We start from the raw sequence: 26,421 nt of genomic DNA on the forward strand, positions 1-26,421 counted from the left end.
TGAAGGAGCAGCACGAGCCACCAAGTGTCAGCTCTCGATCAGGCCCGCAAGCTCGGAGAGAAAGGGAGGAGGAGTCGAGATGGCGGAGGTGATCGTGAGCGGAGGCGGAGAGGCGATGGAGGGAGGCGCGGCCGCGAAAGGGCCGGTGGTGGTGACGGGGGCGGCGGGCTTCGTCGGCTCCTGGCTCGTCAGGAAGCTCCTCCGGGCCGGCTACGCCGTCCGGGCCACCGTGCGCGACCCCGGTGAGTGCTCGCGAATGCGTCTCGTCCACTAGACTTGATTGCGCTGAAATTTTTTCTGGCTTCATCTATCGTCCTCCTCTCTGCAGCGAACGTTGGGAAGACGAAGCCATTGCTGGACCTTCCCGGAGCAGCGGAGCGGCTATCCATCTGGAAGGCCGACCTGACCGAGGAAGGCAGCTTCGACGATGCGATCAAGGGATGCACCGGCGTCTTCCACGTCGCCACGCCCATGGACTTCGAGTCCAAAGACCCAGAGGTAGTACACAGGCAAAGCGTCTCCAGTCAATTTCTGCACGAGACAACGTCGGTCAGAGCGGAATTGAAAATTTGGAGATCGGGCCTGGCCCAGAAAATAACCGACCTAACCTCATGTTTAGTCAAAAAAAAAAAATCCTACAGTGCCTGTACACATGCATGCATGGAGCATTAATTGCAGTTGAAAAAATAACTAATTATACAGTATGACTGTTTCATACGAAATTAATCTTTTAGAAAAATTTTCGCGAACTAAACAAGCCTAAAACCAAAGAGCTCCAAGCTTTTAGAAAATTTTCGCGAACTAAACAAGCCCAAAACCAAAAAGCTCCAAGGAAATGTGCTACAGTACGAAATGTGCTACAGCTTACAATGAAGTCCAAAACCAAGGAGCTCCTATTTTTTTTCTCCACCTGTCTGTGATGTGGTTCCTCGTTGCAGAACGAGGTGATCAAACCGACGGTGGAAGGGGTGCTGAGCATCATGCGAGCCTGCAAGGAGGCCGGCACCGTGCGGCGCGTCGTCTTCACCTCCACCGCCGGGGCGGTCAACGTCGAGGAGCGGCAGAAGCCCGTCTACGACGAGAACAACTGGAGCGACGTCGACTTCTGCCGCCGCGTCAAGATGACCGGATGGGTACGTTGCTTCCCCTGCTCTGCTCCGCTCAACTGTGAGCTCCACCGGCCATGGCGCGACCGCGCTCTGACGGCGTGTTTCCTGCGCTTGCTCTGATTGCCCCTCGCAGATGTACTTCGTGTCCAAGACCCTGGCGGACAAGGCGGCCATAGCGTACGCGGCGGAGCACGGGATGGACCTCATCAGCGTCATCCCGCCGCTGGTGATCGGCCCGTTCATCAGCGCGGGCATGCCGCCCAGCCTCCTCACCGCGCTGGCGCTCATCACGGGGAACGAGCCCCACTACTCCATCCTGAAGCAGGTGCAGTTCGTCCACCTCGACGACCTCTGCGACGCCGAGATTTTCCTCTTCGAGCACCCGGCCGCCGCCGGCCGCTACGTCTGCTCCTCCCACGCCACCACCATCCACGGCCTCGCCGCCATGCTCAGGGAGAGGTACCCCGAGTACCGCATCCCGGAGAGGTTCCGCGGGATCGACGACGGCGACCTCCAGCCGGTGCACTTCTCGTCCAAGAAGCTCCTCGACCTCGGGTTCGCGTTCAAGTACACGGTGGAGGACATGTACGACGCCGCCATCCGGACGTGCCGGGAGAAGGGCCTGATCCCGCTCGCCACGGCCGGAGGGGACGGCCCCGGCGAGACGGATGCCGCTCTTGGGAGGGAAGGTCCGGCGATTGGCGCTTAGAAACACACCGCTGGTGTGATTCAAAATTGCTGTCCTACAACTACAATAATGATGCCATATGTCGTTCTACCTGTGAAACATGTTGGTATTTGAATTCATAATTTTCTGGATCACGTGTTGTTTTATCCCAAACAAATATTTCCATCTTTTACCACAGCTTGCTCCAACAGACTCCTACTGTACTCTTCAGAAAATCAAGGAGTAAAAGCCAACATTACCTCAGTTGACAAACACAATCTAAGATGTCAAATTCAGACATGATCGAAACATCCGACAAAGAAGATGATTTCAGAAAGAAGAAACATAACAAGGCAGAAGCTGGTTCATCTACGAAGAACATTCTCTTTTTTTTTAAAATAATACGAAGAACATTCTAAAAACACAAACCAATCATCTGTCTCATATAAGCACAGGTGTATGACATGAACTTCAGACAAGTATCTACTAGTCGTTCTATGGAACTGAAACTCACAGATTCAGTGTATATAATCTCTGTAAGAAAAAGACTAATTAAAAACTCTGAAACGTTAATAAGAAAGTGGAGAGTAGGCATTGACTGTTACCTGTAGCAAAACTGATCAACCAGTAACATTAGACACTTTCTTCTTCGTCTTGATATCTGACTGCACCTTTGCTGCAGCTTCCACCAACTTTTGCAGCACATACTCGCATCAATGGTGCTCTGAAATCTCTAGGCGAAAGTCAAGGCACATTTCACAACTCAAACAGATACTGAAAAGTACCTATGGTCGAGTAAATGGTGAAATTTGAACAAAATTTATTCTACAGACTGGATGTGCAATCACCTGGAATGAGTAGATCCCAAACTTCTATTCAGACGTTTGAGAGAATCCACGAAAGGAAGCAGAGGAACATTTGAGAAGGGGCAAACATGAAACGAAACCTAAACCCAGAAATACGAGGAAGTGGCGGGTGGACATCAAAGCTCAGGTAAACTGGCAAACTCGCGTGTGCCCTTGGTATAATCACACAACAAGCTGCCCCCGTGTTTCTATGTCAGATGGGGTCCCATGCAAAAAACTACTAACTATTTCAGATAGATAAAACTACAGGACCGCAACGGGCAACCAGAGGGGGTGAATGGGAGCCGATCAAAAATCTCTCGGAAAAGCTGACTCCAATTTGCCCAAAACACCTCTCTTGCCAAGATGACACTAGTCAATTGGTGACATGTTCATCCTAGGAACGATTAGGAATTCTTAACACAGAGCGGAAGCAACGCGGAAAGCACGGCGAAGAAAAACTTCACTGAAGAAGAAGCTAATCTACCTCTAAAGCACCCTAAGTATGCATAGATTAACTTAAACTAGCAAGAATAAAATCTAAAAGGACTAGCTAAAAAATCAAGCAAAGATTATCAAGAACTAACGACACAAGCTAATTAACACAAATTAAAGAGCATGAATTAATTATCTAGCTAGAGCTTAAAAGAAATGCAAACCGCGCCTTCAATTCCCCGCATGGGCTTCCTGCAGCTGGCGCAAGCCTCTGGTTGGGCTGCTGGGCAGCACCACGCACGTGGGCGCTGTTTGCCCTGACCGGCTCCCGTGCAGGCTGTTGGCCCGCGAGCTGGGCTGCTGCCGAGTTAGGCCAGACGCAGCTGGCCACTCCGGCCTGCCACGCGCCCCTCGCGTACGCTCCCAGCGAGCACGAGAGAGTGCTCCGCGCCAATATCAAGAGTCACACGTGTCAAATCATCACATAGAATGGAATAATTTTTTATTTCGAAATATTTTTTATAGAATAACTGAAAATTGTTCCGGAACAAAAAAAAATTTATTCCAGAACAAATTTGACTGGATTACACATATAGACCAGTTTGTTGGGTTAGTTTATGCCCAAAACATAAAATCTGGAGTCGGTTTTGGGCCTTCCCTACTCCAGATTTCATATTTTGGGCCTAAACTGGCACAATAAATTGGCCCACATATATAATCCAGTCAAATTTATTCCGAAACAAATTTTTTTGTTCCGAAATAATTTTTAATTGTTCCAACAAAAAAAATTGTTCTGAAAAAAAAATATTCCGCTATGTGTGATGATTTAACTGTCAATCACACGTGTGACTCTTAATATTTGTATGGGTGACCCCCAACAGCGCCCCAGTGCTCGGCTGTCGCCGCCGCCGGTGGCTGCCCTCCCGCTCGCCCGGGCCTCATGCCGCGCGACGCTGCACGCGTCGCTGCTGGCGCAGTGTCGCCTGCGCCTTGCGCCGCGAGCAGCTCTTCCATGCGTCGCGTTTTGCTGCTTCAAGATCAGGACACGAAGAAAAGGGGGCGAACAAAACCGAGATTTCAAACACAAATTAGTCACTCAAATTACAAAATGAAACTCGAGCTATAGATGCATAACATCAAGGATTAACAGATCCATAAGAATTTTGTGAAAGGATGGAGTAAAATTTGCAAATAAAAAATCACACAAAAAATACCCCGAAAATGCGCAAAAACAAAAACGCACAGGAATAGACAAGGGAGCACACAAAAATTACATAGTTGGGACTGTGAATCTTCGAGCCCGGAGGACACAAAGAAGTTAAGGCCTCCATTCCCAAGAAAATATCCACACGAACTCTAATCCGAAAATAAGATAAATTAGAGAGAAAAAATGAACTAGGGTTCTAAGAGATGGATCCTAAACCAACCATGCCTATCCATATATGGTTCCTGGTGAAAGACAAAAATAACCCTACGCTAATAACTATGATACACGCCCACACTGAGGCAAAACAGTCCAACTTTTTATAGAAGCATCGGACGGACATGCCGCCTTCACAATTTTACTTCGTCTCGACGCAAGCTTCGTGATCGCGCCATGTGCCCTCCGTCTCCAGCACCCGGCTGCTCCAAACGCACCCCTGGTTATAAGGCACAAACCGGAAAACTTGCCTGCGCGTGGTTTTGAGGCCCAAACCACTCAAACCATCCATCTCCGCTTGGCCGCCACGCAACCATAGTCACAAAGTTCCTGGGTCGACCGGGTCGAGGAACGGGTCGAGGGTCGTCACTTTATAAAATTGTGGTACGAAGGGGAGTATACCTCTATTGAACGATAAATTATTATGTGGAACGCGACCCTGATTCATCGGGATCGATATATTCGGGTCGATGTGCCTTTATAAAGACAAAAACTATATATGCTACTAATGAAGAAACTAATATGCACAAGCATATAAGAAACGTATAAAAGAGTACATTTAGACCATGCTACATGTACTCAGCTCATTGTCTAACAAAAAATCACACCAATCCACTGTCCTTAACCTCCTTATCCCAATTAAATCTGCTAGCAATGGGGCTGCGACCTCTTTTAAATCGAGACACGATCCAACCTTGAATGGGACGCTGACCCTCTTCGACCCCGACCCACGAATCGGAACGGTGTTCCCGGGTCGAGGGACGAGGCATCGACCACGAATCCTGTGACTATGCACGCAACCTCCTCGATGTCGACACGTGTCTAGTCTCCGCCGAGCCTCTGATGTCTCCGTCCCGCTTGACTCGACCGACACCGTCTTCATCCGTTCATGTACTCTTGCTCTTGAGTGCACTATGTGGATCGCTCGTGGCTTCGCCTGAACTTCTCGGATCCCTCAGTCTAAACCTACTTATGTTCGTCCTTCACTGCCCATGGTCCATCGGCACGAACCTTTCGCTTTACCTTCACCGCATATTCGTCGACCGCTACCTCCAATTCTGTGCGTGCACATCACGAGTCAAGAGACATCAAATTCACACAACATTGTGAATCACTAATCATCCAAAGGTGACCACCATTGATCCTCAAAAACAAATGCCATGCTTCACATATCTGTAAATTATTCTCGCTGCAGTTGTCTTTTTTTTTTGAAGAAATTGCTGCAGTTATCTTGCCACCCAAATTCACTCCGTAGCAGTAAAGACAACTCTGACCCACACTTTCAGTGATGACTCCCTCATGCCAATAACCTTCTCAACAGAATACTTAGCTCGGTTGACTAATCCAAGATAGCGCTTGAACTCTATATCTCCAACAAAGATGCTCTCCTGAGCAACATTGCCTTCAGAGGAATCTCCAATTCCTGCATAGTAAAGACCCACATGTGTTATGCATGTAGATATAAGAACTCAATATTCACTTTGCAGGTAATGTCAATTCACAAAGAACATAGGTGTGCAGCCACTCTTTTTTTTTTTCTTCTGTCATGCATCGACAATTCATCCATCTGTTTCACTTGGAAGATACAAGATGGGAAAGAAAACAACATTTCCCAATCCACCTTTGTTTCCAGAGAGAGAGAAATGAACAACTTGGAAGCAGCCACCAAACGTCGTCTCCCTGAACAGGTCCTGTTATCAACTGAACTCGTGGAATACATAAATTTTTAATAGGAGTACAACATTAATTTGACGAGAAGCTGTATATTTCAAGCAATCATTTTTAAGTTTTTCTTCGGTATAATAAGCAAAACTGACAATACAATTATTGTTTTGCAATTATATATAACATCTCGAATTTCAGCAAGATATCAGAAACGAGAACATTTTGGAATGGTACAAGTTGGCCTGGTATTAAATCAAGGCCGGCCCAACCATGTTGTTCAAGGCCGGTCGGAGTTGACCTGAGAATTCCGTCTGATAAATGACATTAACAGCGGGCGAATTGGATAACTAACGAAACGATAGTACATCATCGAGAACAATTCAATTTTGTGCCACTGCAAGGGAGAAAACGCTAGCATAATGTTACTCACCGAGATCTCGTCGGAGTCCACTGCTGTGGACCTGTGGTCCTGTGGAGCTCCGGCCACCAGATCATCCGTCGACCGGCTGCGTTGAAGACTTGATGCTGAAGCCGATATCTCAAGCCCACCCAGGGGCCCACCATTGCCCTTCGATGAAGATCATGGAATGAGGATGGTCGGCGCCCCGACATTACCCACCTGGATTAGCTTCCACAAATCAGAGGGACAAATCACCTCGCTACAGGGAGCCCCATCGTGCGATGCTCTTCCGACGTCTGCCTTGTCGGGCAGGGTCGCACATCGCCATGGCCGGCCCTACTAGGAGGATGAAGGGAGGGTAACCGATCATGATTCCAGGACATATTTAACTTTTTTACCATCACAACGCATAGCGCCTCATGAGATTGAAGCTTTATGAATAGCGCTACAGATTTAGCTTTGGAGAGAGCAAATCGATACGCATTACCCACAATCACTAGCGTGGCACGCCACAGTGAGCTGGATCCGAGTCAGCACGAACATGGCAAATGACCACCGATGCCCCTAGCTTCTTTCTGTCCACCCCTTTCTGCTCACCGTACCACACAACGCCCGCCCCCGGCTGCCGCCGCCGCCCACAATGCCGCGTTGTCCGGTGCCAACGGGTGCCATGGCCGCCGCGCTCCACCTCCTCCTCGCGCCCTCGCCGCCGTTTGCGCTCCCCGCCGCGTGCAAGGATGCCGGACCGCCGCCGCAGCCCGCCGCCGCACTCCTCGTCGCACATCAACTTCGCGCCGTCCTACGACTCTGAGCCCGGCTCCGCGTCCTCCTCGCCACCCCGTCGGCCACAACCACCACCCGCACGCGCTCCTATTCCCGCATTACGGGTACGCCACCGGCTACGGCTACGCGCGGGAGGTGCGGGAGGAGGAGGGCAATCCCGGAGCGGCTGGGGGCGTCGTGCGGTGCGGCGAGCAAAAAGGGGTGGATGAGAAAGAAGCCTAGGGCATCGACGGTCATTTGCCATGCTCGTGCTGACTTGGATCCAGCGTGGAGTGAGAACCTGGCGCGTGCCACGCCAGCAATTGTAATAAATGTGTTTCGATTTTCTCTCTCCGATGCTAAATCTATAGCGATATGTCAATATTTCTAAAGCTATCTCAAAAGGCGGCATTCGTTATGATGGTAAAAAGTTAAATATCCATGATCCTGGCAGTTTCTTCCTAATCCAATCTAGTTAAATTTTAAGGTCTTAAGGCTATCCGCACTCGTCATACTCCAAATCTACTCTCTAAACAAAATATTTTTGTCTGGTCATCAAGATTCTCTTCTCCAAATCTAGTTTCGCTGCACTCATTTAGGCCCCGTTTGGGAGGGCTTCACCAGCGGCTTCACGAGCGGCTCCAGGTGAAGCCCTCCCAAACGTTTGTTTTATAACCGGCTTCACACGTGAAGCCGGTTCTGAAGCCATCGGCGGCTTACACAGGCAAGGTGAAGCCATGAAATCGTGGCTTCACGCGGCTTACACATCAATCTAACAAGTGAAGTTGTTTTGCCAAACATTTTCTAAAACAGCTCCAACTCCACCAGAGAAGCCGCTCCATCTGAGGAGCCAGAGCCGGAGCTGTTTTTGGAAGAGCCGGAGCCCTGCCAAACAGGCCCTTACTCTCTATATCTTCACTCTATACCAACTACCCTCAAATGAGCCCACGTGTCAGAATTCTTTTTCCTTTTTTTAAAACCCCCCCTCCCTCCCCTATCTCTCTTCTGCGGCCTCTCTCTCTCCCTGCTCCCTCGCCGCGCCTCAGCAGGACATGGGCGAACTCCGGAGCACGTCTGCACTTCTGCATGCTCGACCAACAAGCTAGCAGGCCTGCGAAGATGTTCCACGCTTCCAAGATTGTTTAATTGGAGCGGTCTGGTTGGCAGGAAGGAATGGTGCTTGCTTGTTGCTTCGTGCTCGCCCATCCGTGGCGGTGGTTGGAACTATTTGCATGCGGCGGCAGCAAAGGGCAGGCAGCGGGCTCCCCTGCTCCGGCAACCACGCTAGGGCGAGACGCATGGCCGAACGGAGGAGGCAAGGGCGTGATGCGCGAGCAGCCAAGGGCTCCCCTGCTCCGGCGGAGTCCGCGACGCGCCGCCGGACGGAGGCCGCGCCGCCTCCCCTGCTCTCTCCTCCTCCCCTGCTCGCGCGGGGATGGCGGCGCGCAGCACGACCGGCCTCCTCCCCCCTCCCATGCTCGCGCGGCACGGCGGGGCCGCCGGCGAGCCCCCTCCTCCCCGCCGGCGGAGCCACTCATCTTGAAGCTTTACGGCGCCTCGAATCAGCCGATTCGAGGCCCAAATCGAGCTCGGGGGCGTCGGCCCCATGGCGCCAGCGGCGGAGGCCTTCGCGGGGGGGGGGGGGGGGGGCATTGGGGCGGCAGGCGCGGGAGGATGACCGGGGGCAACGGCCGGTGGCGGGCCCACGCCACGTCGCCGTGTTGCGGACGGTCGCTACCGCGCTAGCTTTTGCGCGCGGTGAGTCCCGTCCGCAACGTTAGCGCGCGGGGTAGCGCGGACAGGGTTTCATTATCCGACCGTCCGGTCAAACCCCCGCCCTCCGATAGCGGTTTATCGAACCGGTTTGACCGGTGACCGATAGAAACCGGTTGAATTCAAATCTAAATTTAAATAAATTCAAAAACTCTCGTGCAACTGGTTCCGACCGGTTTACCGGCCGGTTTGACCGGTTTGAAATTCAAAAGCTCCCGTACAACAGGTTTACCGTCCGGTTTGATCGGTGGGCCTTAATGGGCCGGCCTATTTTTTTCTTTTTCTTTTTTGATTTAATTTTAAATCCCCGCAAACTATACTAAATGAACGAATTTTTGGGAAAATTTGACACCATTAGATTCATCGCACCTTAAAGTATTTTTAAGAATTTTTCATTTTTTGAATTCAAATTTGAATTTTGAATTTTGGCCGGTTGGGCACCGGCCCAAACCGGAACCGGGCCGGACCGGTTTGACCGGTAAGTTAAAGCCTGAGCACGGCCTGCTACAGTGCATTTTCGTGCTAAAAGCAACGCTAAACGGATAGTGCGCGGGGCTAGCGCGCCCAGTGCGGACAGTCTAACAATCCCTAGGATAAAGAGCTATCCGGATGGAAAAGTGTAACAACATTATGGTCCTACACGGGGCCTGAAAATGTACCAAACCAATAAGGGTATGTACAATGGTTAGACGGCTGCCGTCTATATGTATCTAGAATATCGCATGTAGACGACAGAACAGACAACATATACAATGGTGTGTCTGTGTGGCTGTCTTTAAGCTATTTAATATATGTCTAGGTACATAAAACATGGTGATCAAACATGTGAAATAGATCTTTGCGTATTTTTTCGGCAAACATCCGGCATATATAAACTCATAGTATAAAAAGGACTATACACGAGATAGCAAAGTTTTTACATATAATAATATAAATTATTACTATGTAATACTATGCCCGTATCATGCCATTGGGCTTTGGCTTTGGCCACTGGGGATTTGGGTGGGCAGTGGGTTGTTCGTGTTTTGGGCTTGATGGGCCAACGGGAAAGCAGCCAAGGCAAGCAGCGATTTTTTTTTATTTTTTTATTTTTTGTTTTTGTTTTTTTACAAAAATATATTTTCGATTTCGAAATTGACAGAAATATACCCCGGGCGGTCGGGACCTGGTCGCCCCACTGAGGGGCGGCAGAGATTTTTCTATAAAAAATTTCATGAAAAATTTGTACTGAAGGACCGGTCGCCCGTCAGCGGGGCGGCCGGCCAACATAAATTTGCAGTCATGTTGGCGCCTTTATATTCAATTCTGTCGCATGCAGTTCACTCTCCCTGGCAACCACAAGCTTCAAATTTACAGTCACGTTCGCATCTGTCCTGAGAGCAAGTACAGTAACGGTCGTATCGACCAACACATCATCATCCTTGGCAAGGTGGATGAGAGAGAAGTCTGAGCTTGTCGCCACATCCGTCGATCAGCTGTACACGCGCTCCAAAGACTTGCTGGGTCCCACCACTTCTGCTCACCCAATCCTCTTCCCTCTTTCCATCTTCTGGTCTTCCCAAGGCAGCAGCAGCCGCAGCTCGGTGAATAAAAAACAACAGTTGTAAATTATGAAGAGATAAGTTATTGTATGTATTGGTCTATAAATCCATCTCTAGCTTACCTGGCTTGGTTTAAAGCCAAACCTTATTAAACTTGCTCTGATGGAATGGAACCTCTTGGCTGCTGACAGGGTTCCTCTTAGTCACGGTGCCACGCGGAGGTTCGATCGGCCGCGGGAGCAGGCCAGGGAAGAACACTCGCCCACTGAGAAGGTAGCGTGCTCGATCGTATGGAGAAGGAGAAAAGGCAAAGGCGGGGGAAGCTAGGAAAGCAAAAGCAAAGCACCGACACACACGCAGATCTATATGGAGGGGATCGAGGCAACGTTAACATGCAAGCAAGCAAGAAATCCTTTCTTTCTTTAATTTCTTGTTTTTGAAAGGAGCAAGCAAGGAATCCTAGCTAGCTAGCTATCAAGTGCCTGCCTGCTGCTGCTTTAGCTTTTCTTTAGAGAAGAAATTAAAGACGTACTACAGCAAAACAGATACATACGTCGCCATCTAGCTTAGCTAAGCTCGCTGCCCTGTGATATATACCAATATGCATGCATGTAGCTGATCATATCCACACAAACATAACTGTAAATTTATTTTGGGCCGGCCGGCTGTGCCGGGCCTCCAGGGGCCTAGTGTAAATTTTTCACAAAAATTTTTATAGAAAAACCCTGCTGCCCCACAGCGGGGCGACCAGATCCCGGCCGCCGGCAGCGGGGCGGCCGGGTATATTTCTGTTAATTTCGAAATCGAAAATATATTTTTATAAAAAACGAAACTGAAAAATATAAAGATAAAAAAATCGCAGGCAAGCAAGGGGCCAAACCATGAAGAGCCTACCACCTGTTCATCTTCTCCAATCTGCACGGAAACAGCTCTGGACAACGCCGACGCCATGGGAGCAACCGAGCAGCTGGGGACTAGGGGAGGGGAGAGGGGGGGGGGGTGTTCCTCGGCGCGCCGGCTATCTGGGGCAGCTGTGCCGTAGGGGGCCCTCCACCTCTGGTGGCGAGCAGCAAGCTTGGCGCGGTGATTCACGAAGCTCTCCGGCCGGCTCGGCGTGCGAGCAGCAGCCAGCAGCGTTCGCAAGGGATCCGACGCCGCCGCCGTCGACTCGCAGCTGCTGCTACAGCTGGAGCGCCGAGCCGTTGTTTTCGCTCGGGCAATGGTCCGAGGTCGTCGCCTCGCGAGAGGACGACCGAGGCCGTCGCTTCCCGATTTGTCCTCGATAATCCCAATTAACCGTAAATAGACGGCGTAATAATTGCCGTTTTACATATGCCTAAAGAAACCAAAGGGGAAGCACATTTATTTTTGACCTGAGAAGGGGCACCGACGACGCCCTAGGCACATGGGTCCGCTGGCGCGTACTCGAGAAAATGAATCAACCAGATCCAAGTTTAGTTTAGTTGCATTCAAAATTTCAAAACTTTACAAAATTTTCCATCACATTGAATCTTTGAACACATGTATGAAATATTAAATATAACTAAACTAATTATGCAGCTTATTTGTAATTTGCGAGACGAATTTTTTAAATCTATTTAACTTATGATCAAATAATAATTATTAAATACAAACAAAAATACTACCGTACTAAAATTTTAAAAGTTTTTGCAACTAAACAAAGCCCAGTACCGTCTGATGGGAAAAAGAAGAGGATGCTGGAAACCTCACCAGCCAGTAGCTGGGGCGGCTGACCAGATCGCCGATAGGGTGGCTCGGCCGCTGGCTATAGGTAGCCTACTAGCCTAGCCCACGGCAGGAGTGGAGAGATCCCTGACTCCTGAGAGAGAGAGAGGAGAGCCATGGCCCAAATCAGCGATGTGGCGGATGCCTTGGCCGTCTTCGATGCGGCGCGCCAGGAGTTGGCGTGGGCGTACAGCGGCGACTTCGCCGGCGTGCCCGAGCCTATGAAAGGGGCGGTGCGTACGATCTCGGAGGTGCTGAATGAGGCGGAGATGCGGTGGGTGACATCCACCACCAGCAGCGAGGAGGAGAAGACGAGGACAGTGGTGGTGGTGGAGGAAGAGACCCAGATCAAAGACTGGTTGGTGAGGCTCAGGGAGGTCGCCTGTGAGATGAGGGCCGTGGCCCGGAAGGAATTATTGCTAGAGGAGTGCAGGGTTGACAATAAGCAGGTACTTTATTATCTACCTATCTATCTATCTATCTAGCTATCTATTCTAAATTTTGGTTTTCTGTTTTTTGTTTTGTTTTGTCCTAGCTCAAACTTTTTAGGTTTGATTTGACTTATAGTTCTATAAAAGAATGTACCAATATTATATTTAGAATGCTTCCTAATACCGTAACACCGGTGCAGCGTGCAAGGTGGCTCCCCTGCCTCCCCAGAGCTACCAAAACTACCAGAACTGTTCCTACCACCATTGACGTTGTTGCCGAGAAGCTGGAGGAGCTAAAGAACCAATATGAGAGGTTCGGATATACCACCGGGCTACCTCTTGCCACCTGCACGGGGACGCCGCCATCGCCATGCGTTGGTGGTCAAGAAGAGATCACCACCATTGTTACAGCTGACGTGCTGGTGAGGGGTGACGACAAGCAGAGGATAATCGACATCACTACCGCTGATCAAATAGTTAACACAGACGATGATTATTCTCCGGCGACCATATTGCCCATATTTGGCCCCCCATGCGTCGGCAAGACAGCGCTGGTTAGATCGGTCTTCGGTGATGAGAGATTCAGAGATTACCTCAAGGTCATGATCAGTATGCCCAAGGGGTGGGAGTTTATTGTCCAGGAAATTTTCAGAGAAACGGCGATACCTGTACGCTCTGGTGGTCTCTGTAGTACTAAGTATGTGACTAATCTAGTAAGAGACGAGCTTGACATGCGCAACAAGAGGCTGCTCCTTGTATTGGACGACTTGATGGGGTGCAGCAAAGAGCAGGAGCAGGACGACGACGTGCTGGAACATCTGCGCAGGTTCCTGTATGATGTTGACAGTAGGGTCATTGCGATAGTGGTTACACCGAGCGAAGCCATTGCAGAGTACATGTCGAAAACACTCAAGCCATACCGGTTGCACCCGATGACTGATGGCATGTGCTGGGAGATAATCAAGGGAACAGCATGTGGTCTACAACAAACAAGAACTACTGCTGGTGATCAAGGAGAAGCAGCAGTATCATCAGAGATGATGGGGCCTGAGATTGCGAGCAAGTGTTCGGGTCTACCATTAGCAGCAAAAGCTCTTGGGCGCTACTACCTGCAGTCGTCGTCCGTGAAACTGAAACCTGCGGAATGGCCAGGGGAAGGAGAGAACCCGGATATCTGGAACATTATTGGAAGAGGAGGAGGAGGAGGGTTTCCTCCGGCTGCTTCACAGCTACCCCTTCACAGTCTCGTCGTGTTCACCCGCTTGAGGCAATCCTGCAGCAGCCGTCTGGGAGCTGAATCGTGGCTGTCCTTTGCTTTTTGTGCCTTCGTCTTACCAAAGGGCAAGGGCCACAGCTTGGTCGCGCGTGACCTGCTTAACCACTGGTGTTCTCTCGGTATCACTACACGTCAGCGTGGCACGTCATGTGTCTCGGAGCTTTTGGACCGTTCGCTTCTTCTCCGTGACAAACCATCTCTGGTGAGATACTACGGCTGCATGCATGTTCCCTCCATTTCATTCATTGTTTAGTCCATATACATTAATTAAACCGTGCTCTTATATTACACTCTAGGGATATTAATTAGCATCTTGTAAGGCATATGCAAATATTAGAAATTCTTCTATAACTTAACTTAATACCCATACTCTCTCCATCCCAAAATAAGTGATGATCATCTCATGTTTCGAGGAGTCAAAAGTTTGTTTAGATTTTAGATCAAATAGTTTCAACATTTTTATATCCAAATAAGTTTATTATAAAAAATATATGATGTGATTAATTTAATAATACATATTTAATATAATGAATATTAGTATCTTCTGTATATAATTGACCAAAGTTGATATTGGTTGACTCCTCGATTTGAGGTGGGGAGTGCAAAGCCCCCGAATCCAAATATAGAGTAGGTAGTAGTAGTAGTAGGGGGCCGTTGCCTCACCTCATACTCCAATGGCCATCGGCATCGCCTTCATCTTCCCTCATTCTGAGCCGCAAGCACCCGCTTCCCAAGCTCAGGCTTCTCCGTACCGTGTGCCACCATTGGGCACACACCCAATTTGCAATAGGTGAGTGCTAAGAACTTAAAGTTAACAGGATCTTAATTAGCCTAACCAGATGAACACCTAATCATACTTTGCACTTAATTAATGCTTAATTAATCACTGACCTTAGATCGGAGATGCCCATAGGGTCGCTGACGTCCCGTGCCTGCTTGGTGAAGAAGCAGGCATGGCGTTGTCGGTAGAGGTGGATGATGCGGTCACTAGGAGAGGGACTATGGTTGGTCTCTAGTCTTCAGAGTCACACCTGAGAAACCTTGATCGGTAGTAGGTCTTAGGTTTTGGTTACATCTAAATTTCAACACACATCCCTCGTGAGGTGGGAGTACCCTGTCTTATACTCGGGGTGTCCTGGGACCAGGCCAACTTAGGGGGTGTTTGGATCCAAGTGCTAACTTTTAGCACTACCCTATCCAGATGGGATTGCTAATAGGGTGGGCTAAATTTAACCAAGACTTAAAAACTTTAGCAAAATTATAAGTGTTATAAAAGATGCTAAAGTTTAGCACTCAACTTTATAGCACATCCAAGCAGACCCTTAGTCTTTACAAGCGCCCTAACCGGGGGCACATGATCAATATCACCCTGCAATCAAACTTCATGGCCGGGTCACATGATCAATATCACCCTGCAATCAAACTTCATGGCCGTCATGGGCTCCACCACGAGAATAAGGGGCCACCACAAGCTAAAGGATGGAGAAGGAGCACCATCCAAGCCATCGGGCGTGTGCTTCAAGCTCATCCTGCCCAGCTATGTTGTTGTCGACAGGATGGGGAGCTTCAGCCGATGTCTGGGAGGCAGCCCTGGTGGAGTGGATGGCATGGGTTTGGAAGATAGATGCAGGACAAAAGAGAGAGAAATAGGGGAGAAAAGGGAGAGGTCATTGACATGTGAAGCCCATATGTTAAATGACATAAGTGGGATATTAGGGGATATGTACTGTGGTACTACTGCATGAACTCTTTGATCACAAACTAGGAGTCGGGTACTGCAACACCTGTCTATTGGAGTTTAGGTATTAGGGAATGCTAGAGTTGCTCTGAGCCTAATTCCGTTAATGCAAAAAGATCTTTCCCTATTCCCACATAGAACAGTACCAACCACAAAAACACTAAGGGTACAGAAAACCAGAGATAGACTTACATTTATGGTGTTGTTCTTTCCCTACAAGTAGCTTTCACAAGCAAAGAAATAAACTCTTCTGGATGGTGGTGTTCTTTCCCTAGAAATAGCTTTCACAAGCAAAGAAACAATTTCTTTCTGGATGGTGTTGTTCTTTCCCTACAAGTAGCTTTCACAAGCAATGAAATAAACTCTTCACTTTTTGCCCGTGGACTATCCTTCTAACATTTGATGATAAAATTTTATCATTATTTTTATTCTAGACATCTATCAAGGATCCCCAAAATCAGAACTTATCTCTAATTATCACCATTATTCCATTGACTATGTATCAACCATTCTTTATAATTTAGAGAAAATAAGGTTGCCCTTAATTTGCATGTAGGTTACCCAAACAGAAGGAATAACCTATTCCCACATTCCTCTTACATAAAAGTAGTCATCGTATAGCATGTAAGTCGAATTATGTGTGATCAATAAGAAATAAAAAGGCATATGCAAATAGGGGGGGGGGGGTATTTTAGCTATCTTTCATAATGACACAGATGAGTAATTTAGATGTAGATTTATGGAATTCCTTAGATCGTCTTTTATAATAGCATATGTGAGTAATTTAGATGCATATGAAGGAGGTTATTTGATGGTAATTATTTATCATGGTGGGTAAATTTTAAAAAATGGAATATATCTACTGACTATTGTTGATGACGATGATTAGTGTACAAATTTGGATGGTGGATGTTTTTCTGATATAGACAAAGTTGGATGTGGCTATACCATAATCCCTCCATGTATACTGTGTTTTGTTATATATGCAACATAAAAGAAAAATATAAGAAACTTTATTTGACCATCTAAAGGAACTCCCTGCTGATAATTTTATTGAACCCATGTTTATATTTTTCCTGGCACCACCCAATCAATACATGTATATTATAAGACGTTCTCAATATAATAATGGATAACTAGAAAAGCTAGGACGAATTACAATTTGAAACAGAAGGAGTATAAACTAAAATTCGTCCCCTATTTTTTGATGTTTCATTGATTGATGTGATTATTTTTTGGTGCCCTAATCTATATATAATGCTGCTCTAAATTCTGATGCAGACTGTGGCTGCAACATTGTTGACATGGGAAAGTCTCATGCACGATTTCGCAAGCTATCACTTTGGCAACGTATGGGTTGTTGTGGATCGTATACAAAATGGTGCCACACCACAGTCACCTTCTGCAAATAAGAGCATCAGCAGCAGCCGGGCCTACATGGCATTGGTCAGCAAAGAAATAAACTCTTCAAGATGCTGTTGTTTTTTCCCTACAAGTAGCTTTCGCAAGAAAAGAAATAAACTCTTCACTATTTGCCTGTGGATTATCCTTCTAACATATTTGATGATAAAAGTTTATCATTTATTTTTATGCTAGACAGCTGTCAAGGATCCCTGAAATCAAAACTTATCTCTAATTATCTCCATTATTCGATCCATTGACTATTTTTCAACCACTCTTTTGAATTTAGAGAAATAAGGTTGCCCTTTAATCTGCATGTAAATTATCCACACAGAAGGAATAACCTATTCCCACACTCCTCTTACATAAAAGAAGTCATCCTATGGCATGTAAGTCTGATTATGTGTGCTCAATAAGAAAGGAAAAAGGTGAAAATGCAAATAAGGGTTTTGTTTTAGTTATCTTTCATGATGACACGGATTAGTAATTTAGATGTAGATTTATGGAGTTACTTTAAATCATCTTTGGTAATAGTATAGGTGAGTAATTTATATGCATATTAAGGATGTTGTTTCATGTTACTTATTATGATGGTGGGTAAATTAAAAATAAAGGAACATATCAAATGACTATTGTTGATGATGATGATTAATGTACCAAATCGATGGATGATATTTTTTCTGATATATACAAAGTTGGATGTGGCTATACCATAATCCCTCCATGTATACCATTGTGTGTTGTCGTATATGCAACATATAAAAGAAAAATATATGAAACTTTATTTGATCATCCAATTAATGCAACTCCTTGCTAATAGTTTTATTGGACCCATGTTTATATTTTTTCCTGGCACCACCCAGTTAATACACATGTATATGCAACCTAAATAATACTTTATCTGTTCCAAATTGTAAGTCGTTGTTTGCTACATATATAGTTTTTAAGGTAGTAAAAAGAAAATGTACCTAAAGAAAAGGCAGAACAACTTATAATTTGGAATAGAGGGAATATATAAACCAAAATCAATTCATCCCCCATTTGTGGATGTTTCACTGATTGATGATGATTATATTTTGGTGCTCTAATCTATACATAACGCAGCCTATGCCTAAACTCTGTTGCAGACTCTGGCAGCAACGTTGTTGAGAATGGAAGACCTCATGCACGATTTCGCAAGCTATCTCTTAGGCGACCGGCTGATTGTTGTGGATGGTGGTAGACGAAATGGCGCCACGGCGCCACCATCGTCTTCTGTAAATAAGAGCAGCTGCAGCGCCTACTTGGCATTGGTCAGAAATCTGGATGCCAAGTCACTAGATATATCAAGCACACTACCCGCTGGGATACTAGCGCTCCGGTTTGAGGACTGCGGACAAACGGAGCTCAGCGACGGCGAGTTCGCATCTGCCAAGTACGCCTGCCTTCGCCTGCTGGACCTAAGCGGATGCTCCGCGAAGACCAAGAAGCTGCCATACTCCATTCGTCACCTGAAGCAGCTGAGGTACCTGAAAGCTCCAGGGATACAGGACCAAGTGTTCCCCAAGCCTATCATCACGGGGCTCCACAAACTAAGATACCTCAACCTGCAGGGGTCTTGCCAACTCGCAGACCTAACCGACGCATTCCAGAGGCTCAGCAACCTGCTCCACCTGTACCTCTCCGGCTGCTCGGGGCTCAAGGCGCTGCCCGCTTCGTTCGGGAGGCTCTGGAGGCTGGAGCTCCTGGACCTGTCGGCGTGCTCCGGCCTGGAGTCCCTGCCCGAGGACTCCTTCGGCTGGCTCCGGAGCCTGAGGCATCTGGACCTGGCCGGCTGCTCGGGGCTCAAAGCGCTGCCCGGCTCGTTCGAGAAGCTCGCCGGAGTGCTGCGGTACCTCGACCTGTCGCGCTGCTCGGGTCTAGAGCTCCTGCCCAGCTCGCTGGGTCGGTTCAGCGAGCTGCGTCACCTGGACCTGTCGGAGCTGTCGGGGATAACACGGTTTCCCGACAGATGGCCGGACAAGTTGGTGCACCTGGACCTGTCGGGCTGCTCGGGGCTAACGGATATGGCACCTATTTACCGGATAGACAGGCTGCGGTACCTAGACCTGTCGGGCTGCTCGCGGCTACAAGCGCCGTCCGAGCGATTTCTGGAGGACATCAGGCGCAAAGGAAGAGCAAGCGGGCCGAAAGATGCTAGCCTCAAGTGAAAGTCAATGGACCAGTCTTCACTCTGCTCTAAAAAGAAGAGAAAGAAGAAGACAACGACGACATGCCTGCGTGGGTGCCTTGGTGGTAAGCGCGTGGCTTTCCGTCAGTTACCATGGCCTCGTTTGGTAACGTTCTAGAATTCTAGAACACGCAAACTGGGAAAAAAAAACTTGTATGCATAAAATATTAAATAAAAGTTATTTGCAAAATTTTTTCAGAATGGGTGTAACTTTTCGCGACGAATTTAATGATGGTGATTAATCGATAATTGGCTACAGTAATGCTACTGTTATCTAATTATGCGATCAAAAGTCTCATTAGATTCATCAGGGTTCCTAACGCAGGGGTTCTAGAGTTGGTTCTGTAACCTGCCTTTGTTTGATACCCTTAAGCATTGCTCAAAATCCATTCTAAAATTTCTAGAATGGTTACCAAACAGGGCTGTCCATACTCATATGCATGCCTTCCGACATGCAACTCTGCCGACTCGCGCACTGCCAGCCGCTCTGTCGGTATGCTTGCCAAGCCACCACAGTGCAGTGGGATGTAGTACAAAAGCTATGAATCTACTAATGGATATTGAGTTCCATTTATAATTGTATTACCTTAAATTTTTTCTTCATTAGGTAAATGTACTTTCTCGAATGGTATATAGCTCATTTGCCTTTAATACTTGCTGTCATATTTTTTCACTCTTATATGGTTTCCATTTGACTTGTAATTAAATATTGTTCGCTATGAGTCTCTAAACAAATTTTCGTGACATCATCTGTTGACACAAAAATTCCACCAAATGGATTCGCACGCTCCACGTACGCTAGGGCTGGAGAGATCTGCTTCGCTCAGAGTACCGAACCCAGTCGGCGCGCGTGTGGTGCGCTCGGCATGCCAGTCAATTTGAACTGCAATTGACAAGGAATATAAATATTAAATTCTCGGATGCAATCGGCTAGCCAACCGACTGCTGATGACGTCATCGATCGGCTACTGTACAGTCGATCTAGCATGATGAGCCGATCTAAAATAATACGGCTTTGGAGAAACAACACCTGAACCTGAACCCTATCGGCTATATTGATGGAATTATGTGAGCAGCCGATAGCGAACAGAACTAAGCTGGATAAATTGTGGTAAAAGTTTAAAACAAACTAGATTAACAAGTCAACCTAGTAAGATCTAAACAATTACCGATAACTGTGATATAAACTCTAAAATTCTTGAGAGGCAAACTTCTCTTTGATGTGAGGCAGCATTCCTTGAAAGGCCAAGTCAGCTAATTGGCCATCATTGAGAGAAAAATTGAAGCATCTGCTCCTGATGTCTCTGAACCTCTGAATGCAATCGGTGACAGGTTCTTCATTCCTCTGCCTGACAGCAGTAAGATCTGTGAGCTTCATCTCATGCACTCCTGCGAAGAAGTACTTATGGAATTGCTTCTCCCGATCGGTCCATGTAATGATGGAGTTCGGTGGCAAGGAGGAGAACCACGCAAAGGCCGAACTGGATAGCGATAGTGGGAACAGATGAATCCTTAGAGCATCCACTGCAGATGCATCCCCACACTGGATCAGAAAACGGCTAATGTGCTCGACTGTCGTTATGCCGTGTTCTGCCCAGAGAACTTGGTGAAATCCGGCACTCTGTAGCGATGAGGTAGAGCAATCTGATCGTAAGCCTCAGGGTAAGGCTTGCGATACATGAATGTCGGCTGCTTTGGCTTCAAACTGAATTGATTCTTCATCACATCAGCTATTTATTCTGACCAGTCAACAACTTGCTGTAGAGGTGGCTGTTGCATCTGAGCCTGCATGTATTGCGGAGCTGGAGATGCAAGAGGCTGAACTGATTGTTGTGGCTCCTGTGGTGGCGCCGTTACTTGCTGCTGCTGCTCAGGGGTGTACGGTTGTTGCTGTGCTGCCCCCCTAGGCCAGCATGTTCATCATCTGCGCCATGGTGTTCATCATCGCCCAGACAACTGACGGATCATACTGTGGAGGTGTGGTCACCGACTGCGGAGCCGATGGCGATGTCTGGGGACTGCCCACTTGCTGATAAGAAGGTTGTGGATGGGCCACCAATGGCACAGTCTTCTGGGATGAAGGCGGAGCATTCTGAGTGAATCCCGCTAGGCTCGCGGCATCCTGCTGCTGCGGCCATGAGCTGTTCATCATGTGCGGCGGCATCCCCAATGATGTAGGGACGTAGCCAGGTGGAGTGCTGAACAGATTATTTGACGCCGACGAAGTCATCGGCGATGATGTGGTGTACGTCGGAGCCGACGGCATTAGGGCCCCAACGGTCGGGAACGCTGGCGGCTGGAAGAATGGCGGTGGAGTAGTAATAGATTGTGATCACGCCGGTGCTGCACTAGATGGTATCGGCTAAGAGCCGACGCTTGATGCAGCTGAAACCACTGCCCTGCTGGCTGTGGCGGCCGATGATTCCGATTGGAAATAACCCGGCCCTATATATCCAGAAGTCCAGTTACTCTTCATCATCTCGTATATGGCATTCTGGACTGAGTTCGTCATGACCTTGGACTGATTGATCAAAGCATGATGCATGGCCTAATCAAACATCTTCAGGAGCTTCTCAGGGTCTTCTGTGATGGTGATATGGCGCGGCGTGGGAAAGTTGGTCTTCTGGATGATCTTGCCCCCCTTGCCGACCATACTATACGTGTCAAGACAAGCCTCCTTGAAAGCATCGACGGCTTGAGTCATCGCTTGCTTCTACTCCTCGCTGAGCTGATCTTCAGTTATCTTGATAGCATCGACGGCCTGAGTCATCGCTTGCTTCTACTCCTCGCTGAGCTGATCTTCAGTTATCTTGATGGTGTTCTCGATGCTGATCTCAGCATGGGCATCACCATCTTCTTCACCATCTGCGGCCGATTTGAAGTCGACCATGTTGATGTAGATGTACATGATGTCACGTGGATGTTGATGATGGGTCCCACCGGACGTGCCAAGAAGCGTGTTGACGCGAAAATCCCACTGGATGGATTCTCACGCTCCACGTACGCTAGGGCCGGGGAGATCTGCTTCGCTCCGAGTACTGAACCCAGTTGGCGCGCATGTGGTGCGCTCGGCGTGCTAGTCAATTTGACCTGCAATTGACAAGAAAGATAAACATTAAATTCTCGGGTGCAATCGGCTAGCCAACCGACTGCTGATTAGATCATCGATCGGCTACAGTACAGCCGATCTAGCGTGATGAGCCGATCTAAAACGATGCGGCTTTGGAGAAACAACACCTGAACCCGAACCCTATCGGCTATACCGATGGAATCACGTGAGCAGCCGATAGCGAACAGAACCAAGCTAGATAAATTGTGGTAAAAGCTTAAAACGAACTAGATTAACAAGTCAATCTAGCAAGATCTAAACAATGACCGATAAATTGTGATATAAACTTAGAACAAAGCAGATTAAACAGATTAACCTAGAAAGAACTAAGCAAATATCGATAACTTGGTGGTAAGAGCAACAACAAGCTAGATTAACGGATCAATTAACCCAACAAGCTGATAACTTCTACCAATAACTTGGTGAGCAAACTAAACCCCGCTGGATGGATCTAGAGAGCTCGATAACTGGTGAACAATCAGACCCCGCCGGGCGGATCCAACATGCTCGATAACTTTGAGCGCCATAACGGAGGAAGAAGCGATGAGCCGTCAACCTGAATCCATCTACGCAACTCTACTCGGAACTTTTCAACAAGCGATGGAATATACGTGCTGAGAAGAACTCGTAAAGAGAAAAACTACTGCAACTATGGCGAAGTGGCCGTACTGAAAGGTAGATGCATGTGAATGTAAAGTTTGTGTTTGGATGTGGTTGATCAAAGTTTATAGATGCCAGAGGTCTGCTATTTATAGCCTAAACCTAGACCCCGATGCCGATACGGTGAGATTACAACTTGTGAATCAAGAAACAAACCTGACTAATTTAAACAACACAAAATCTAAAAGATAACTTGCCAATATGATCTCATTGGTTCCTTTCTTAGCTCTATCGGCTGCGACGCCCACTCTGGCCCAAAAGCTCAATATGTTCCTCCTTCCTTCTCTCTTTCCAGAGGGCTGACCCATTCTTCATCGGCTGCCTGCTCATCATATTGACACATGCCAAAAAACAGTATCAACACATACCCTAACCAGACCTAGCCCAGCCGGCTAATTTTCCCGCCAGCCGAACAGGCGCGTTGATGCCACTGAAAAAAGGCCAGGGGGTGAAACAGCCCCCACCGTATTTTATTAAGAGGAAGTGATTACGGCTTTTCCGACCGCGAAAAAACCCCCCGAACCCTGACCCATGCTCACAAGGGTCATGCCTTGCGGCGAGCATAGCAAGAGAGATTTTTTTACCCCTACATTGCCTGCCGAAAAATCCGTCAGGCAGGGGGCGCTACTTGAGCCCTACTAGCCAGTCGGCCGGCAGGCTCGTTCACGCGTTGATGCCACTGGAAATTAGATGAATCCCTTCAATACCATTAACATTCTTCTCTTCCCTTATATACCATTGGTTTATAATTTTATTCCCTCCTGTGCAACTGCCGTTACATTCTGCTAGAATCATCACCGTTAGAATCGTTTTGCTTATATTTTATTATAATGATGATTTTACCCTCTCACCACAAATCCGATCCGCGGCGCCGCCGTACTCCAACGGACGCAGCCGCCGCGCTGAAACACCACTGAGGAACCGAGTCCCGTAGTGTCAAACTACAATTTTTTGACGAAATATGCACACTTACTCAGTCGGCGCCTGTTACCTGTTGCTACTACGCCTGAATGGCTGCCGCTACTCACGGCCCCACGCGCCGTCGTCCACGCGCCTCGTGCCACCGCCTTCGCGCGCTTGGGGCCGCTCGGACGCTGCCGGAGCCGCGCTTGCATCACTACTACAGGAAAAAAGTTTTAAGAGGTGGGTAAAAATATATTTTTTTAGAGCGGGTGCGTAACCCGCTCCTAGTTCTCGCAGTTAAAAATACTATTTTTAGCAGTGTTAGCCTAAACGGTAAACGATAAATAGTCGGTCGCCTGCTGTGTAGCTATTTATTCGAACTAAATGGCCATTTAAATAGATTAAACGGTAATTAAACGGGGTAATTGGCTGATTAAACGGACATGGCTAGCCACTGTGTAGCGTTTACACGACATGTACAGGCTAAACGGCCGTGTAGATAAACAGTGATTTTTAGGAGCGGGTCACACCATGTTCGGCCCCTAAAAATCATTTTCACGGGCCGGCGCGTGACCCACCCCTATAAATCCATGTCAAAAAAATAAAAAATCCAAAAAAAGTAAAACAATAAAATAAGCAAAATAAGAAAAGAAAAAATATTTCAACCAACCAGCCACCACGAGCCATATTGTGTTTGGGATTCGAACTGCCTACCTCAAGCCTCGCGCGTACCTTCCTTACCACCACACTATGCAATCACTTATGACTATATGAGGTATGCTATTGTTTTATATTAACTCTGAAATTATTTTGTAGGGCGGGTGACGCTATCAGCCGCCCCTGCAAATCCGTTTCTAGGGATGGGTGAAGCCACCACCCGCCTCTAAAAATATTTTTCTATTTTATCTGAAAACTCATTTAAATCTTTACATATAGTAAAACAAATAAAAAAAGTAAAATTTCTACACTATGGTTATTGTGAGCTATAAAAATAAAAAATATGCTAAGTATATTTCAGTATATATAAAAGTTAATATTGTGGAAACCTTAAAGTATGACTTGAGTTATATGAGATACTGTACAGTTATAGCTATTAGAGAGCTTATAATAATTTTTTGGACCATTAAATAATCTTAAATAAAAAAGTTATCCACTACAAAATTTTATATCTCGTCATTCTCTACAATTTTGTAATAAAGGTCGACTTCATCCGAGATTATTTTAAAAAATTATGAATTTTTTTTATGAGACTATTTGTAGGAGCGGACCATGTCATCACCCACCTCTAAAAATTGACATATAGGATCAAGCTCTCTTCATTGCAATGGGACATGCCCTAGAACACCAAAGGTGTGGTCCTTCACCTTAAACGTACAAAACTTATCCGTTTGGAGCCCGAATCGAGCGCGGTTTTGACGCAGAATGCCATCTATTATCCACTCCATAGCGAATTTCAAAGGCTAGAGCAACTATTATTTAAAAAAATAAAATGAATACCTAAAAATCGACGGGACGTAACCCATGGGCCCCGAAGTGGTGCTGCCCGCGGACAGCTCTTTCCCACACTAGCATGGATCGGTCACTCCTCAAACACTAGTGCTAGTGCTAGAACAAGAAGACATGGTGTAGGTGACCATATATTGACTATTGGGAATTGACCAATAGGTTTCAGCTCCGTTGCGATGGAATACACACCCTAGAATACCAAAGGTGTGGTCCTCCACCCTAAATGTAGAAATCTTATCCGTTTGGAGCCTGAATCGAGCGTGGTTTTTCTACACTATTGACACTATTTTTTTTTGGCACGTATCAATTTGTTGGGCAAGCAGCCGATGAAAGTGAGCCGGCGCCGGAAAGGAGAAGTAAGGAAGAGCATATTGGGTCTCTAGGCTGGAATGGGCGCCGCAACCGGTGGAGCTAAAGAAGGAGCCAACGAGATCGCGTTGGCAAGTTATCTTTTAGATTTTGTGTCGTTTAAATTAGGCAAGTTTGTTTCATGATAGACAAGTTGTAATATCGCTGTATCGGCATCGGGGTCTAGGTTTAGGCTATAAATAGCAGATCTTCGTCGTCTGTAAACTTTGATCAACCACATCCAAATAAAAATTTACCTTTCATCACATCTACTTTTCAAGTCGGCGACTTCACCTTAGTTGCAGTAGATTTTCTCTTAACGAGTTCTTCTCAGTAGGCGCGTTCGTCGTTTGCTGGTAAGTTCCAAGTTGAATTGCGTACATAGGCCCAGGTTGACGGCGCATCGCTTCTTCCACTGTCTATAGTGCTCAAAGTTATCGAGCATGTTAAATCCATCCGGCGAGATTTAACTTGTTC

General features: G+C 47.2%; 2 protein-coding genes across 2 annotated transcripts; both read left to right on the top strand.

Moving 5' to 3' along the window:
• On the top strand, window positions 1–1,987 carry LOC120707535 (dihydroflavonol 4-reductase-like). The gene is made up of 4 exons (XM_039992452.1): window positions 1–242; window positions 329–498; window positions 939–1,133; window positions 1,243–1,987. Exons 1-4 carry the CDS (start codon window positions 80–82, stop codon window positions 1,816–1,818), a joined length of 1,104 nt encoding a protein of 367 aa, XP_039848386.1. The 5' UTR covers window positions 1–79; the 3' UTR covers window positions 1,819–1,987.
• A 10,447-nt stretch (window positions 1,988–12,434) lies between these two features.
• LOC120707536 (putative disease resistance protein At3g14460) lies at window positions 12,435–19,616 on the top strand. The gene is made up of 4 exons (XM_039992453.1): window positions 12,435–12,812; window positions 12,995–14,272; window positions 17,090–17,254; window positions 18,337–19,616. The coding sequence occupies exons 1-4, from the start codon at window positions 12,480–12,482 to the stop codon at window positions 19,396–19,398; spliced, it is 2,838 nt and encodes a 945-aa protein (XP_039848387.1). The 5' UTR covers window positions 12,435–12,479; the 3' UTR covers window positions 19,399–19,616.
• Window positions 19,617–26,421: the final 6,805 nt, after the last annotated feature.

This window comes from Panicum virgatum, chromosome 5K (genome assembly GCF_016808335.1).
Source record: "Panicum virgatum strain AP13 chromosome 5K, P.virgatum_v5, whole genome shotgun sequence".
Classification (NCBI taxonomy): domain Eukaryota; kingdom Viridiplantae; phylum Streptophyta; class Magnoliopsida; order Poales; family Poaceae; genus Panicum; species Panicum virgatum.

Coding starts and splice junctions, on each gene's coding strand:
- LOC120707535 (XM_039992452.1), top strand. CDS start 80: ATGGCGGAGGTGATCGTGAGCGGAGGCGGAGAGGCGATGGAGGGAGGC. Junction 243..328: donor GGCCACCGTGCGCGACCCCG/GTGAGTGCTCGC, acceptor TCCTCTCTGCAG/CGAACGTTGGGAAGACGAAG. Junction 499..938: donor TCGAGTCCAAAGACCCAGAG/GTAGTACACAGG, acceptor TCCTCGTTGCAG/AACGAGGTGATCAAACCGAC.
- LOC120707536 (XM_039992453.1), top strand. CDS start 12,480: ATGGCCCAAATCAGCGATGTGGCGGATGCCTTGGCCGTCTTCGATGCG. Junction 12,813..12,994: donor GCAGGGTTGACAATAAGCAG/GTACTTTATTAT, acceptor ACACCGGTGCAG/CGTGCAAGGTGGCTCCCCTG. Junction 14,273..17,089: donor TCCGTGACAAACCATCTCTG/GTGAGATACTAC, acceptor ATTCTGATGCAG/ACTGTGGCTGCAACATTGTT.